This window comes from Polypterus senegalus, chromosome 14, assembly GCF_016835505.1.
Source record: "Polypterus senegalus isolate Bchr_013 chromosome 14, ASM1683550v1, whole genome shotgun sequence".
In the NCBI taxonomy this organism is placed as follows: Eukaryota; Metazoa; Chordata; class Cladistia; order Polypteriformes; family Polypteridae; genus Polypterus; species Polypterus senegalus.
This window is the reverse complement of record NC_053167.1, coordinates 30967187-30983649: the sequence shown is the minus strand read 5'-3', so window position 1 is coordinate 30983649 and position 16463 is coordinate 30967187. Positions and strand designations below refer to the sequence as shown.

At 36.6% G+C, this 16463-nt stretch overlaps 1 protein-coding gene across 2 annotated transcripts in view; it reads right to left on the bottom strand.

Annotated features, from left to right (window-relative positions):
• The window catches only part of taf4a (TAF4A RNA polymerase II, TATA box binding protein (TBP)-associated factor), a 113576-nt gene that overhangs the window by 32946 nt on the left and 64167 nt on the right, over positions 1-16463 (bottom strand). The window contains exons 9-12 of one of the 2 annotated variants that reach the window (XM_039734445.1): positions 9527-9671; positions 7018-7132; positions 1871-2040; positions 803-872 (exon numbers count right to left, since the gene is read on the bottom strand). In XM_039734445.1, coding sequence (XP_039590379.1) covers positions 826-872; positions 1871-2040; positions 7018-7132; positions 9527-9671 — 477 coding nt within the window. In that variant the 3' untranslated portion in view covers positions 803-825. Of the gene's footprint in view, positions 1-802; positions 873-1870; positions 2041-7017; positions 7133-9526; positions 9672-16463 lie in introns of those variants that run through there. The other variant, XM_039734444.1, reaches the window with a different exon arrangement.

Below are 16463 nucleotides of genomic sequence, written 5' to 3'. Positions count from 1 at the left end.
TGTGAGACGTTTACAATGGGGAAGATGCAATGCTTGAATGTAAAAGCACCATGAATGCATTTGTATGTTGGCATTTTGCTTCACCACATCAAATCATTCATCAAACATCGAAGCATGCACATCGATCCTGTACGATCAGCATAGTGGCTTTCTGTCACATGCAGATACTAAACAGAGACTCTGATATCACGTCCTGACTTTATCACACTGCGCACCCTGACTTTTTGCTGGTACTGTAACTTGCGCACGTGTCACGTTAATTTCTGAGGATGTGCTCAGAGGACACGTCAAATGAACGCTGGGAACGCGTGATGCGCGTGCGTACGCATTTTGAGTGTGAAGCATAAACTGGCCCTAAATCATTATGGAAATGATATTTCCTTTAAATGATTTTGGACTCTGTCCAGTATAAGTCGGTTAACCTGGCCTGGAGGATGGGGAGAAAAAAAAACATGTTCAAGGGACAGTGGTTGCAGAGAAATGTGCTGTGCATTCAGCAGACAGCGAGGGACAAATTGGCTCAGTGGCTGGCTGGCTGTATTTTAGGAGTTTAAGTTACTCCTTTTAGCTAGTGAAGGTCCTCGATTTTTGGGAGCTTTGGTTTTGTTCTAGGCTAATTCAGAAACATATTTTTATAACTGATTTTAAGGCAGATTTTGACTTGGATTGAGTTTGTTTTCTTTAAAGCTGCATTTTTGTTTATTTTGCTTTTCTCACTTTTGGACTTAGTGCTGTTTAACTGTTGGATTATTTTGTGGATTATTATTTCTTTATATTACCTTTTTTGGGACTGTATATATTTCTGCACCAGAACATCCAATTGCCTTATTTTTTACTCAGCATTCGCCATCCTATTCTTGGTTGGCTCTCATCTACAAGCAGGACACAGGTGGCTTGTGACAATATCAATAAAACTAAAAATATTACACACAATACAAATGCACATTGTTTAACCTATATTTGAAAATATACCTGTTTGCACATATGTTAAAACCTTAATTATTGTCTAATATGACAGCCATTGTAGAAATTTTCAATGGCAGCAAAAGAAGTCTGATTTTACATATGTAACCATCCAATGGCTTAAAAAATGCAACATAATCACTTTATCACAAACTTGGTAAATTTACACTGCACAAATAAATAATCATGATGATCCTCCTGATTTTCTCAAAATTATCTTGTGTATATACTTGGGAATATCATTTCTTCAATTTGACCATAGTTCCTTTAGTGTTGTGCTTAGTGACTTAGTCAACTTTAGCAATGAGAAAAATACTATGAGAGTACAAACTACATAAAGAAAAGAGGAAAAATAGACAAAAAAAAAAAAAAAAAACTTCATACAATAAACCTGTCCTGGCTACCACAAAGCACACATGTAGCTGATTTTGGCTGACTCAGATATCAAACAGTCTTCTCCTCACCTCCCATAGAGTATGCCCTGTTGCTCCATCTGAACTACTAACCATGTCCTTCCTTGCTCTAAGTTCACTGAGTTGTTACATCTTGATAGGATAAGAACTCAAAGCCAAAACCAAAATAATAAAACAATGTCACTTTAACGTAGGAGAGAAACTTTCAAAGCTCTCTGATGACACTTTCATAATAATCTGCATAAATTAAAGATGAATTTTGTTAAACAAAGCAGTTTTGTTTGTACTGAATTATATGATAAAATCAACACATTACTTACCCATACTGAAGCAAAATGTGCATATTAATAAGTAAAAAACAAAATATAAAGTATTTGTTTTGCATATATAATACATATTTGATAATCTGCTAATCTGTTCTGATAATTAAAACCTGAAAATGACAATTAATTAATTTCAAAGAACACAGACTATTGAATAAATTTACAAAATACCTATTTCTGCTATTCTTCTGTGTAATGAAGGAGTGAAGAAAAATGCTTCATCTTTACAAGATCTCATTAGTGTCCCCACCAGGTCAGAATTTGTTGCCAAGATCCGTGCACTCTCCTCAGACAAGTTAACTCCAGCCATGGAGGCAACATCATTAATGTCATCATCATCCCTGAATGCACACATAAAAAAGGTCTTCAGTCAATTATCTCAAAAAAATTGAAAACACAAAACATGGATAAAAGAGAATGAATTGTCAGTTGGGTCTATGCCTGTGTAAAAAGTGCCAATGTTAAATAAACTAGGCGACTGCCTCATTTAGTTTTCATTTTTGCCAAAGTAACATACCATTGGCACTCTTGCTTAAAATGTCTTACTGTGAACAGTTAAGTAACCAGACGATGAACTGATCACCAAAAGGCATAAAGTTAAAGATGACACATTTCTTTTCAGCATTTTATGCAAGATTTAGTGTATTGTTTTTGTTGTGTACAGTTGTAAAATAAAAAAAAGAAAAGGAGCACCATGTAGATTTGGGCAACCCAAGGTATCTGAGGTCCCCGATAACTTTTCCCAAGCTCTCACACTTTAGCTCATTAGGGCTCCAGTTTATTCACAGTCATTATTAGGAAACCCCAGGTGATGCAAATTGCACAACTCTATAAATTTTCCGACTCCTCACACCTTGACCCAACAAACAGCAGCCATAAGCTCCTTTATGCAGCTGCCTAGCACTCTGAAAAATAAAATAATCAACGTTCACAAAGCAGGAGAAGGCTACAAAAAGATAGCTAAGTGTTTTCAGGTATTTATTTCCTCAGTTTGCAATGTTATTAAGAAATGGCATTTAATAGGAATGGTGGAGGTCAAGTTGAGGTCTGGAAAATTAAGAAAACTTTCTGTAAGACTGTTTTTTGGATTGCTAGGAAGGCAACTAAAAACCGCCATTTGACTACAAAAGAACAAAAGGAACATTAAGCAAACTCTGGATTGGTGGGGCACTGTTCTACTGTGCAGCAACACCTGAACACATACGATCATCATGGTACAGCCAGCAGAAGAAAACCTTTCCTGCATCCCAGCCACAAAATTCAGAGCCTGAAGTTTGAAAATGAACATCTAAACAAGTAATCTGGAAGCAAGTCCTGTGGACTTATGAAGTCAAAATAGAGGTATGTTTGGAGAAAAAAAGTGTGCTGACTTCCTTGAAAAGAACACCCTTCTATCTATTAACCATCAGGTTGGATTGACCATACTTTGTGCTTGTGTTACAGTGGCGCAGGGAACTTGTCATTGGTAGAGGTAGAATGGATTCAAAGAAATACCAGCAAATTCTTGAAGCAAATATCACACCATAAAAAGTTAAAGTTAAAAAAGAATGGGTCCAACAACAAGATAATGATCTGAAACACACCTCAAAATCTACAATGGAATACCTGAAGAGGCGCAAGCTGACATTTTTACTATGGCCCTTATAGTCCCCCCGACCTAAACAACATTGAAAATCAGTGAATAGGTCTCATTTTTAATTTTTTTGGTATTTTATACTTGTGAATGAAGGAAATAAAGATGTAATCTTGATTAAAATATTAAAGAAATGTGTCATCTTTAACTTTATGCCTTTTGGTGATCAGTTCATTTTCTGCTCACTTAACTATTCACAGTAACAGACATTTTAAGTATTAAACATTTAAATGATTATCTGAACTGGATCTGTAACTTTATCAATGATAAAATGCATTCAGGAAATAGATGGATAAATGGAAGAACTGTAGGTGACATAGCCCCATGTGAGATTTACTTAACTGTAAGAAACTGTTTTGCACGTTCGTAAAACCTGCTTTTTTTGTACCAATCCATGATTTATGATGCATATCAATGTTGAAATATTTCTGAGGAGAAAGGGTGCCTCAGATTTTGCTAAAAGAAACAAGACTGTATTAAAATCATATCTACTTGGTTCTGTTAACGATTGGTCATACTGTTGTTGTCAAATATGAAAATTGAGCTAATGTTAATAATGTCTTTCTCAGAAAAAATGGGTTTGCTGTGACAATCAGAAAGAAACAGTCTGATTTTACATGAATGTACAATTTGTTAACGTAGATATTAGCATTTTAGTATTCCAGAGCCACCTTCCTGAGTGGCAGTACTTCTTTTTCTGCATCAGAAGTGTGGGATGTTAGAGGAAATGAGAAAATATGATTGTATGTATGAGGTAAGTTGCTAAAGCTGCTGTTGGAAAGAAAACATAGAAGGGTATGCACAGTTTTTTATACAATTCTTGACAAATTTTTTTAGCTCAACCTAAGGATTTAGATAACATCAGCTTTGAATGTTGGGTGCTTTACCCATGTAATAGGTAACTGCTAAAAGAGTAGTCAAGAGATACTGGAATCAGAGGCAATAAATATACTGAAATAATGCTCAGAGGAGCAGATATCAATCATGTGCCAGAAACTTACATAAAAAAATTTACGAAAAGACCAACATAACAAAGCACACCACTGAAATAAGTATACTTTTCAAGCTTAGTTGTGAGAATATCACAGTTAGATTCCAGAGGTTTTTACATTGAACATAGCAAAAGGGACTTAACAGCATTTTATCCAATGTTGCCGAATATCATGTCATAGCTTGAAGTTCTTCTATGTGCTACTTTTAACTTGCAACTTGCTCTAAGTATCCATAATCCTTTGTGCAAAATAACAATTCCTACCATTTTTGTCAAATATACCCGTAATTGACTGCGTCTATTAGCACTTTTTTTACAAATTGTTTCTGAAGTACAAACAAGTTGAAGGGGCTGGCATTTGTTGCTGTACCGATGCTTTCTAGCTCCAGACCACTCCATTGTGTACTTATAACAAATATCACTTTATATGTATATTTACTTTAAGCTTCATTTGATACATATGTGTCCATACTAGATTCTCTCCCAAGCTCTTCAGTAGGGATTCTTGACTGTAGATTAACTTTTAATCCACTTAATATAGTGTCATCTGTAAATTACATTTTTATCTTAATTATTAAAGAAATGAAAAAATGCACCAGCAATGATTGCTGTAGGATTGAACTTTTGACCTCAACAAATTCTGAAGGTTTCTCATGCAATAACACATTCTTTTCTGTGTTTAAACCAAATGCACCATAAAGTAATGTGCCACTGTGTAAAGTTAGAACTACTTATTATATGCAGTACTGTATAACTGATACCCTTAAAAACAAGTAGAGGGCAGTTTAAATTTTATAGAAAATAATTTGTGTGAAGGGAAAGTAAAAACACCTAATATGAATTGCATTTATACAGGTGCCGGTCATAAAATTAGAATATCATGACAAAGTTGATTTATTTCAGTAATTCCATTCAAAAAGTGAAACTTGTATATTAGATTCATTCATTACACACAGACTGATGTATTTCAAATTTTTATTTCTTTTAATTTCGATGATTATAACTGACAACTAATGAAAGTCCCAAATTCAGTATCTCGGAAAATTAGAATATTGTGAAAAGGTTCAATATTGAAGACACCTGGAGCCACACTCTAATTAGCAAATTAACTCAAAACACCTGCAAAAGCCTTTAAATGGTCTCTCAGTCTAGTTATGTAGGCTACACAATCATGGGGAAGACTGCTGACTTGACAGTTGTCCAAAAGACGACCATTGACACCTTGCACAAGGAGGGCAAGACACAAAAGGTCATTGCTAAAGAGGCTGGCTGTTCACAGAGCTCTGTGTCCAAGCACATTAATAGAGAGGCGAAGGGAAGGACAAGATGTGGTAGAAAAAGTGTACAAGCAATAGGGATAACCGCACCCTGGAGAGGATTGTGAAACAAAACCCATTCAAAACTGTGGGGGAGATTCACAAAGAGTGGACTGCAGCTGGAGTCAGTGCTTCAAGAACCACCATGCACAGACGTATGCAAGACATGGGTTTCAGCTGTTGCATTCCTTGTGTCAAGCCACTCTTGAACAAGAGACAGCGTCAGAAGCGCCTCGACTGGACTGCTGCTGAGTGGTCCAAAGTTATGTTCTCTGATGAAAGTAAATTTTGCATTTCCTTTGGAAATCAAGGTCCCAGAGTCTGGAGGAAGAGAGGAGAGGCACAGAATCCACGTTGCTTGAGGTCCAGTGTAAAGTTTCCACAGTCAGTGATGGTTTGGGGTGCCATGTCATCTGCTGGTGTTGGTCCATTGTGTTTTCTGAGGTCCAAGGTCAACGCAGCCGTCTACCAGGAAGTTTTAGAGCACTTCATGCTTCCTGCTGCTGACGAACTTTATGGAGATGCAGATTTCATTTTCCAACAGGACCTGGCACCTGCACACAGTGCCAAAGCTACCAGTACCTGGTTTAAGGACCATGGTATCCCTGTTCTTGATTGGCCAGCAAACTCGTCTGACCTTAACCCCATAGAAAATCTATGGGGTATTGTGAAGAGGAAGATGCAATATGCCAGACCCAACAATTCAGAAGAGATGAAGGCCACTATCAGAGCAACATGGGCTCTCATAACACCTGAGCAGTGCCACAGACTGATCGACTCCATGCCACACCGCATTGCTGCAGTAATCCAGGCCAAAGGAGCCCCAACTAAATATTGAGTGCTGTACATGCTCATACTTTTCATGTTCATAACTTTCAGTTGGCCAACATTTCTAAAAATCCTTTTTTTGGATTGGTCTTAATTTATATTCTAATTTTCCGAGATACTGAATTTGGGACTTTCATTAGTTGTCAGTTATAATCATCAAAATTAAAAGAAATAAACATTTGAAATACATCAGTCTGTGTGTAATGAATAAATCTAATATACAAATTTCACTTTTTGAATGGAATTACTGAAATAAATCAACATTGTCATGATATTCTAATTTTATGACCGGCACCTGTAGATATGATGTTCATTAGCCATTTCCAGTTTAATCAATTTTTTTACTGTTTACACAATATTTGCTGAAACTTAAAAATGACACATTTAGCAAGAATATAAGTCAGAAAAGCTTGATTCTTTAAGTGCTCAGAAATATACACAACAAAATTTGCTGGTAGCATTTATAGTTCTTAACTGCCTAAAATTAAGTTAGTGATACAGCCTTTTATAAGAAAAGTGCTTGCCTCCTAAATTTAAGACAAAATCTCACCGGAATGATCCTCCTCCAGTGTCTTTCAGTTTGTTCTTCTGAGAAGCTGCAGCCTGGACTGAGCTTACAGGAGAAGCTTTGCCACCTGGTAATACTGTTTGTTTTAATACAGGGACTGCAATGGCAAGGAGAGAATGGGAACAGCTTAGAAAGGAAAAAGGATATTGTCGAAATATTCAAAAATGCCACTGTCATCAACCGCCAGTACTAGCTACACTTTCAGACCATAATAATTAGGATTTATGATTTCACTTTAGATGATTGGTAATAACCTAAGCACATAATAATCAATAGGCAAAAATCTTAATTTAAGTAAATTAATTTACAATAAAATAAGCAAATGTTTATGTCTCTAGGAATTACAAAATATACATATGTATTAGGCATGGCTATTATCATAAAATTTTTTGGGTATCTAAATATACTATATGAAGATTAATCAAATACTTTCTTCTATTGAGGCTCTACAGAAGAAGCCTAACTGAGATTTATTCTCACACACTCCCACTGACAGGGCTCACTTTCATAAGACAGTTTTTACAACAGCAATAGAAGTAGTGCAATATGGTGTACTATCTCTGACCCAGAAATGCTGCAGCTGTGTATGAAAAATTATAAGAGTATATGTTGGAATGTGTAACTGTCCATGTAACATGAAAATAAAGAATGTGACTGTAAAGTACAGGAAAATACTTAAATACATTGAACATTCTTATATTTTATCACTGTACTGCAAGAATGGCTTCTCCTTTGTGTATTTAGATAGATAGATAGATAGATAGATAGATAGATAGATAGATAGATAGATAGATAGATTTTTAATTTCATATAAAACTCAAACAAGTATAAAATGAGTAGAATACAAATCACCTCTGAAGAATTACATGCGATCATGCTTATTTCCCTTTTGAAATCTCCCCTTACTGAAAACAGTATGTAATGTAGCATAGCAATAGCTCTTAGACTCATTTTTGATCAACGTCATCTGCTTTGTAGATAGGCAAAAAGATATCTCTACAGACCTATTGTTGAAAGGTACACTTTCTGAAAACTTAACAGTAAAAACTTAGCTTTAGTTTTAATTCTGTGCTATTCCACTCATAAAAGCATTCTTTAAATATGTCTTTAACAGTCTTCACCAGGGCTATTCAATTACAAATCAAGTAGGGCCAGATTTCCTAATCAAGAAATTTAGCTGGGCCAGATATTATCAGTGGTCGGTAAGTAGCACGTAATGATATTTTAATAATAATAATAATAATAATAATAATTCTTTACATTTATATAGCGCTTTTCTCACTACTCAATGCACTTTGTGCTCCATGCAGGGAGGTCCTGGGACGCGAATTCAAGATCTCTTAATGCGAGGCAGCAGTGATACTATTGCGCCACTGCATGACCTAGTCATATCACAAACTGCACTTAAGAGAATAAAAAAGATTTATCAACACTACCAGTGCACAAACCCAAAACAAGTGATAACAGAAACTAACACACATTAACACAACATCTACTGCACAATGAGAGAACATAGGTTTGTTTTAAAACATCACGTGTGATTAGGCATGGCTTTATTACATATCCCACATTATGCTGTTACAGAGATGTGTCACGCTACTGCATGGGCTATGGGGGAGGTGTCTTGGGGGGAATGTACTTTGTGAGGGCCCAGGGCACCTCCCTAGGGACAACTGAGTGATAGGATCAGGGTGAGAGGGGAGCAAATGGTAAAAGAGCAGTAAGAGCTCTTTTTCTCTCTTTTTTTTTCTTTGGTGGTGTCCTCATGACCCAGACAAGTAGTGGTATGGCACAGTTTACAGTATGTCACACAAAATAAAAAGGTAGTCAGCATTCTGAAGATTCCCGGACAAGCAGCTCTTGTGTGCCTTATTCGACCGGTCATCACAGTATCATAGACTACTACCACTACTTCTAGACACACAACAACATGCTGAATAGTGGATTGAATGTTGCTAGGCTACACGGACTGTTGCATTCATGGTCTGTACTACTTTAGGAATTTATGTAGGAATTTCCGAAGCATTGCGAAATGTGTTTTTCTCGTTATTTCTCTGTGTTTCTGACTACAGGCTGGGCCACTCGGAGGTTGCTTCTGGGCCCAAGGGCAGCCATTTGAAAAGACTGGGTCTACACCATTTTAAGACTCTATCTGCCAGTGGACTGTTTCCTTCTATGATAAGGATTAAATTATTCATCAAAACACATGTTTCTGGTACTATAAAAAGACATTCACTCTTAGTGTTTATGTAACATACTGTGCATTTTATTTTCAACTGGTACTGCTCTTAAATTTTGGAGCAAAAGTGATTTAGTAAATCTTAGTCTATTAAATGAGGACTAATTTCAGGATTTGTGGTTCACATATATATATATATATATATATATATATATATATATATATATATATATATATATATATATATATATATATATATATATATATAAATGTTCAAATACCTAGTGGACCTTTGGCTTATCTTGTACTTACCTGTTGAAAGCTGTTTTAGATGAACTTGAGGAGTGCTCAAAACAATCCGATTCTGGGGTGGCCTAAGAGTCACCATTGGTGTTTGTGCCAAAGTGACTTGTGGTGGTCTCAAAAGTGCCCCTTGCTGTTGTGATTGGTGCATAACCTGCAAAACAGCCCAGCCTTAAGATTAAGCCATGTCATTGAGATGAACCACAACACCAAAGCAAAGACAGAAAAAAACAGCTAAAACAGACCTTAAATACTTAATAATGAACATAAGTATAGACATGATAGACATGACTGAAAAATTAAAATAAATTAAGACCAGAACTATTATCACTTTGTAAGTAATACTAGACATTATTGAAACATTAATATTAAGAGTACAGGTGCCGGTCATAAAATTAGAATATCATGACAAAGTTGATTTATTTCAGTAATTCCATTCAAAAAGTGAAACTTGTATATTAGATTCATTCATTACACACAGACTGATGTATTTCAAATGTTTATTTCTTTTAATTTTGATGATTATAACTGACAACTAATGAAAGTCCCAAATTCAGTATCTCGGAAAATTAGAATATTGTGAAAAGGTTCAATATTGAAGACACCTGGTGCCACACTCTAATCAGCTAATTAACTCAAAACACCTGCAAAAGCCTTTAAATGGTCTCTCAGTCTAGTTCTGTAGGCTACACAATCATGGGGAAGACTGCTGACTTGACAGTTGTCCAAAAGACGACCATTGACACCTTGCACAAGGAGGGCAAGACACAAAAGGTCATTGCTAAAGAGGCTGACTGTTCACAGAGCTCTGTGTCCAAGCACATTAATAGAGAGGTGAAGGGAAGGACAAGATGTGGTAGAAAAACGTGTACAAGCAATAGGGATAACTGCACCCTGGAGAGGATTGTGAAACAAAACCCATTCAAAACTGTGGGGAGAGATTCACAAAGAGTGGGCTGCAGCTGGAGTCAGTGCTTTAAAAACCACCACGCACAGATGTATGCAAGACATGGGATTCAGCTGTCTCATTCCTTGTGTCAAGCCACTCTTGAACAAGAGACAGCGTCAGAAGCGTCTCGACTGGTCTGCTGCGGTGTGGTCCAAAGTTATGTTCTCTGATGAAAGTAAATTTTGCATTTCCTTTGGAAATCAAGGTCCCAGAGTCTGGAGGAAGAGAGGAGAGGCACAGAATCCATGTTGCTTGAGGTCCAGTGTAAAGTTTCCACAGTCAGTGATGGTTTGGGGTGCCATGTCATCTGCTGGTGTTGGTCCATTGTGTTTTCTGAGGTCCAAGGTCAACGTAGCCATCTACCAGGAAGTTTTAGAGCACTTCATGCTTCCTGCTGCTGACAAACTTTATGGAGATGCAGATTTCATTTTCTAACAGGACCTGGCACCTGCACAAAGTGCCAAAACTACCAGTACCTGGTTTAAGGACCATGGTATCCCTGTTTTTGATTGGCCAGCAAAAAATCTATGGGGTATTGTGAAGAGGAAGATGCAATACGCCAGACCCAACAATTCAGAAGAGCTGAAGGCCACTATTAGGGCAACATGGGCTCTCATAACACCTGAGCAGTGCCACAGACTGATCGACTCCATGCCACGCCGCATTGCTGCAGTAATCCAGGCCAAAGGAGCCCCAACTAAATATTGAGTGCTGTACATGCTCATACTTTTCATGTTCATACCTTTCAGTTGGCCAACATTTCTAAAAATCCTTTTTTTTTGCATTGGTCTTAATTGATATTCTAATTTTCGAGATACTGAATTTGGGACTTTTATTAGTTGTCAGTTATAATCATCAAAATTAAAAGAAATAAACATTTGAAATACATCAGTCTGTGTGTAATGAATGAATCTAATATACAAGTTTCACTTTTTGAATGGGATTACTGAAATTAATCAACTTTGTCATGATATTCTAATTTTATGACCAGCACCTGCATAATGTATATATATATACATACACATACAGTGGAACCTTGGGTCATGACCGTAATTCATTCCAAAACTGATTTGGTTGTGACCTGAACTAATTTCCCTCATAAGATTGTATGTAAGTAGAATTAATCTGTTCCAGACCATACGAACTGTATGTAAATAGATTTTTTTAAAGGCTTTTAAGCAGTTAATTATACCATAGAATGCACAGTGTAATAGTAAACTAAATGTAAAAACATTGAATAACACTGAGAAAATCTTGAACAGAGAAAATTACAGCCTTACGAACCGCTCGCTGTAAACACTTTTTTAACGAGTTTTAAGCACAGGGAAAAAAATGAAAATTTGAAAAATCCTTAATTTATACAAAAAAATAACCATAAAAAACCAAGAAAACTAACCTTGCAGCAAATTGCCATGAATCTTCCAGGCTTTCTCATATAATATCGCCTCGCTTACACTATTCCCTGCAAGTTGCTTCTCGTTCAACCACATTAGCAACAGTTTTTCCACCTCTTCCAGAACTTGAGACCTCTGCTTGGTTAACACTGTAACTCCTTTTGCAACATCAGCTGCTTTAATGGCCTCTTTCTGCTTTAGAATAGTCAAAATCGTAGATTTTTTCATACTTTTCAATAATTTCTTTCTTTAATTCGATTTCAATTTTCTTCAAACTTTTCTTATCACCAACACTACCACTCTTCACTTGCTTAGAGGCCATGATTAATTGCAAAATTAATGCAAAAGCACACGAAATAGAGCACAAAGAGTTCACAGCGAATGCACGCACATCTGACCGAGACCAATGTACAGGGAGAGACTGAACACGTGTGGAAATCATCGGGGCATACGAACCGGAAGGGAAACTGGCTTGTTCATCACCTGAGTGTGTGGTCGTGAACAGATGCAAAAGTTAGCCGAACTTTTTGGTTGTAACCTGATTTGTACGTGTTCTGGGACGTTCATGACCCAAGGTTCCACTGTATTGTGACCAATAGGGAGCACCACAGAGCCCCAGACTACAGACAGAAGTGCACAGACACTAGCCCCAGGTTCAAAATACCTTTTTTATTAAAGCTTCTATTCTACGGGTTCAAATTCACAATTCGGTTTCCTTTTCTTTTCCTCCACTCCTCCCAGGAACACCTTGTTTACCAACTCCTCGACTGAGGTGAGATGGCTCCTTTTATGCTGGACGCAAGAATACTTATGGTGCCATCGAAATGATGGAAGCACTTCTAGGTCAGACAGAAGCACCTCAAAACAGGGAAGTCTTCAATTGGTAGCACCTTCTGGCGGCATCTAAGGGTCCTAACAAGGCTGCTCTTCCAAGGTATGATTCCCATGCAACTTTGCGGGAGTTTAAACTGGGACCATGCCAGAGGAGCCCTGTAACCTGTGGTACTGGGAAATGAAATGTTCCTGGTATACACACTTCCCACGTTCATTCGTCTGTCTACCCGATTGGGATTAAAACCTGGAACCACCCTTGCCTGGTTGCACATCTATCCAAGCTGTACTTCCGCAATTGCCTTAAGGTTCGGTATGAGACCATTCTTCATCCCAGTTCGGGTGCCATTCCAGCTATCATGTCTTTAAAAATGAATACTTGTATGTATCTATCTTCTACTGTACTTATATTATGACTAAATTGTACTATTTGGCTTACTGCAGCAAGTGTTTTTGAGTTATTTCTTGAAAAATTGTCTATCACCATGTCTGAACTACAACAGAGAAAGTGAATGCATTAATGTACAATTTGCTGATTTTTGAACTTTGTTCATAAATTGTATAGATCTCTTTATATATCTGGCATTCTGGCTGGCAGGTTCAACAGAGATCCTTGAATGGGCAGAAGTTAAAATCCTCCCTAGTGTTGACCGAACCTATAGATTTCGTTTCCCTGTGAATATGGCGAAATTACGTAAATGTTTGCAAACTTCACAGAACTCTGTATAATGCATTGAAGTTGATGGGGAAGGATGAACTGAACTAGGTTTGAGTGGCTTCTAACGGTGTAATGGTGTTTTAATTGTCCAAGAAGGCTAGAGAATGTCTGCCAGCTCTGTTGGAATGATTGTTTTGGTTTAAAAATGTGATCTGACCTATGAGGCAGCAAGACTGACCACTGTGCCACTGTACCTCAAACAACAAAAAAATGCAAACAAAATGAAAACCACAAAACAACAAATGGGCACAAAACAGCAATAACTAAAAAATGTATATATAAATATGTATTACACATCATTGTGTTCACAAAGTTCCAATCTTGGACACCACATTAGCCATGCAACAAAACAGAGGCTTGTTTCCATTGTTTGATGTCTCAGAACCAGGCCCTACTAGAATGACATATTTTGTTTCTGATTTCTATGCAGATGCTGTGCACTTTTTTGCATGGAGATGGTAGCAACATCCTGTTCACAGTAATAAATCTTTTGTTATTATTATTATTATTTCACAAGGTCGCATGTGTTTTATTTCTGTGGACGGGGAGGAGAGGTCTCCTTTAAGGATTGTTTTGAGATTGCAACTGGGCACATGACTAATTTGCATGCATAAACAGCCATGTGGTTCTGTGGCAGTACTCATAATATTCTCATTTTGATCAACTAATGTATCACTCACAATGAAAATAATGCAAGTTTTTTTTTTTTTTTTTAAATGCAGGGTGGAAGGCTGGAGTACTGAAATGGTGGTAACATCACACATGCCAGAAACAGCTCCACAATAAGCTTACAGTATGCCTGCATGACAGTTCATTGCATGGCTACTACAGCTCTGTGATGTCACACTGGCCTTGCAAAGCATTTTGGGGTGTGGGGGAAAATGTTTGCCTAAGTGGACCACAGAGTGAATTATCAAGAAAATATTCGGCAAACAAGATTGCCAGTGAATACAGCATATTCGCTGCAAAAAAGTTTTGACAAATTTTGTTGATAAACACTAATCTTCACACACTACAATAATTTCCGTCCTTGTGCATGTGTCTTAACTTTTTTTTGTACTGTATATGAATTATTGGTATTGCGAAAGGCAACATGGATAACTAATGAACTGATAGATTGATATCCATCAATACAACACAAGAAATCTGACAAATGAAAGAAGGCCATTCAGTTATCAAGTTTTTTTTTTAGTTAATAGCTAAGCTGTCCCAATGTCTCATCCAGGTACTTCTTAAAGGTTGCCAAATTTTCTCCTTCAGCTACATTTCTACACTCAATTTCCACACCTCTTGTCATATAAAAGTGCTTTCTGACTTTAGTCCTGAATGTACTTCTTCCTAATTTCTACTGGTATCCTTGAGAATGTGATTCACCATTAAACTGAATCTAGATCTGCTGGATCTACTCTATCAGCGCCATTGAGAATTTTGAAAACCTGTATTAGGACCCAACGCAGACTTCTCTGTTCGAAGCTAAAGAGGTTTAATTGTCTGCATCTATTACTAAACCAGTGTCTGTATGTGGTTTAGTATGTGTGATACCATTGCCCATAAAATGTTTTTGAGTACAAAACATAAAAAAAAACCAACTTGAATATGTACATTGAATCAAAGCGGATGTATAATCAAATCCAATGATTTCAGAACAACTGTAACACTTATGTGCAGGACATCATTTGTTATAAGCCATGGCACAATATAAATGTTGCACAAACAAAACAACAGAGACAAAGGTATAATAATACACAGCCTAAAGTTAAGGAAATTTGAAAAATTGGTGGTACACCTTTGGAAAATGCCAGAACTCTACCCATGATGGCTGCTATGAACCAGCAGTGAACAGGAAATGTATCCTTACCTCAGGAAAATAGTACCAAGAATCCAAGAAAAATGTATTACTTACAGTTTACATTTGTTCTCACAAGTATGCCTCAAAAATGCAGAATGCATGTTTTCTTAATTGACGCCTTTGCTACTTCAAAGTGCACGTATTTGAGAAGTTTTAATGCTTTTTGTTTTCATGTTTGGATCCTGGCCTATTCACTTCCATTTTAAAATGCAAAATAGGCTAGGTATTTTGTTAAATTTATTTAAAAAAAATCCTTCCTTTTAGAAACGATTTCATATTGCAAATAAACATATACTATGACTACGAAGAAACAACTTCAACTTCAAAAATTCCTACCATCTCAAATAAATGGTAGTTAAAGACAAAAAGAATTTCAAAAAAATTGTTTAATGCTAAATTTGACAATTTAAGATGCCAGACACCTCAGAAACTAAATACTACTGTGTTGAACACCTGCTTACACCACTTTACTAATTTAACTTGATTACGAAAGAGGAAGTCACAACTTTAATTTCTAAAACGAAGTCTGCTACATGATCCTTAGATCCAGTCCCAGCAAAAGTAGTGAAAAGCTTAATGGCTGCTCTGGCATTATCTTAGCATTATCAATAGTTCATTACCAACTGACACCTAATGCACTAAAAGTGTCAGATATCAAAACTTTACTGAGGAACAAAAAAAAAAAAACAGAACTAGACCAACATATGCTTAACAATTATAAACCTATTTAAAATGTATCCTTTCCTTCTAAAATTATTGAGAAAGTAGCTGCCATACACCTTTAGTCTCACTTTATATATCACAATTTATTTGACAAATTCTAGCCTGCCCTCTTAATTGGTCACATAAAAAGAACTAACCAGTGTTGTAAACCACACCCTCTGATGAAGCAAAGTCAATAGTAATTATATTGTTAGATTTAAGAGCAGCCTTTCACACCATGGACTACTCTGTTCTGCTGCCTAAACTGGAAAACTATTTTGGGCCCTCTGACACAGTCATCGCATAGTATGTTTCATATTCTTCGATTTTAGTACAGAAATGTGCTAGCAGTATGTTATTATATTTACAAGTTACATACAGTATTGTTCAAGGCTCGGTTCTAGGTCCATTACTGTTTACTTAAAATGCTTCCTTTAGGAACTATTATATGTAAACTTAACATTAATTTTCACTCATATGCAGATGATCCTCAGCAATACCTT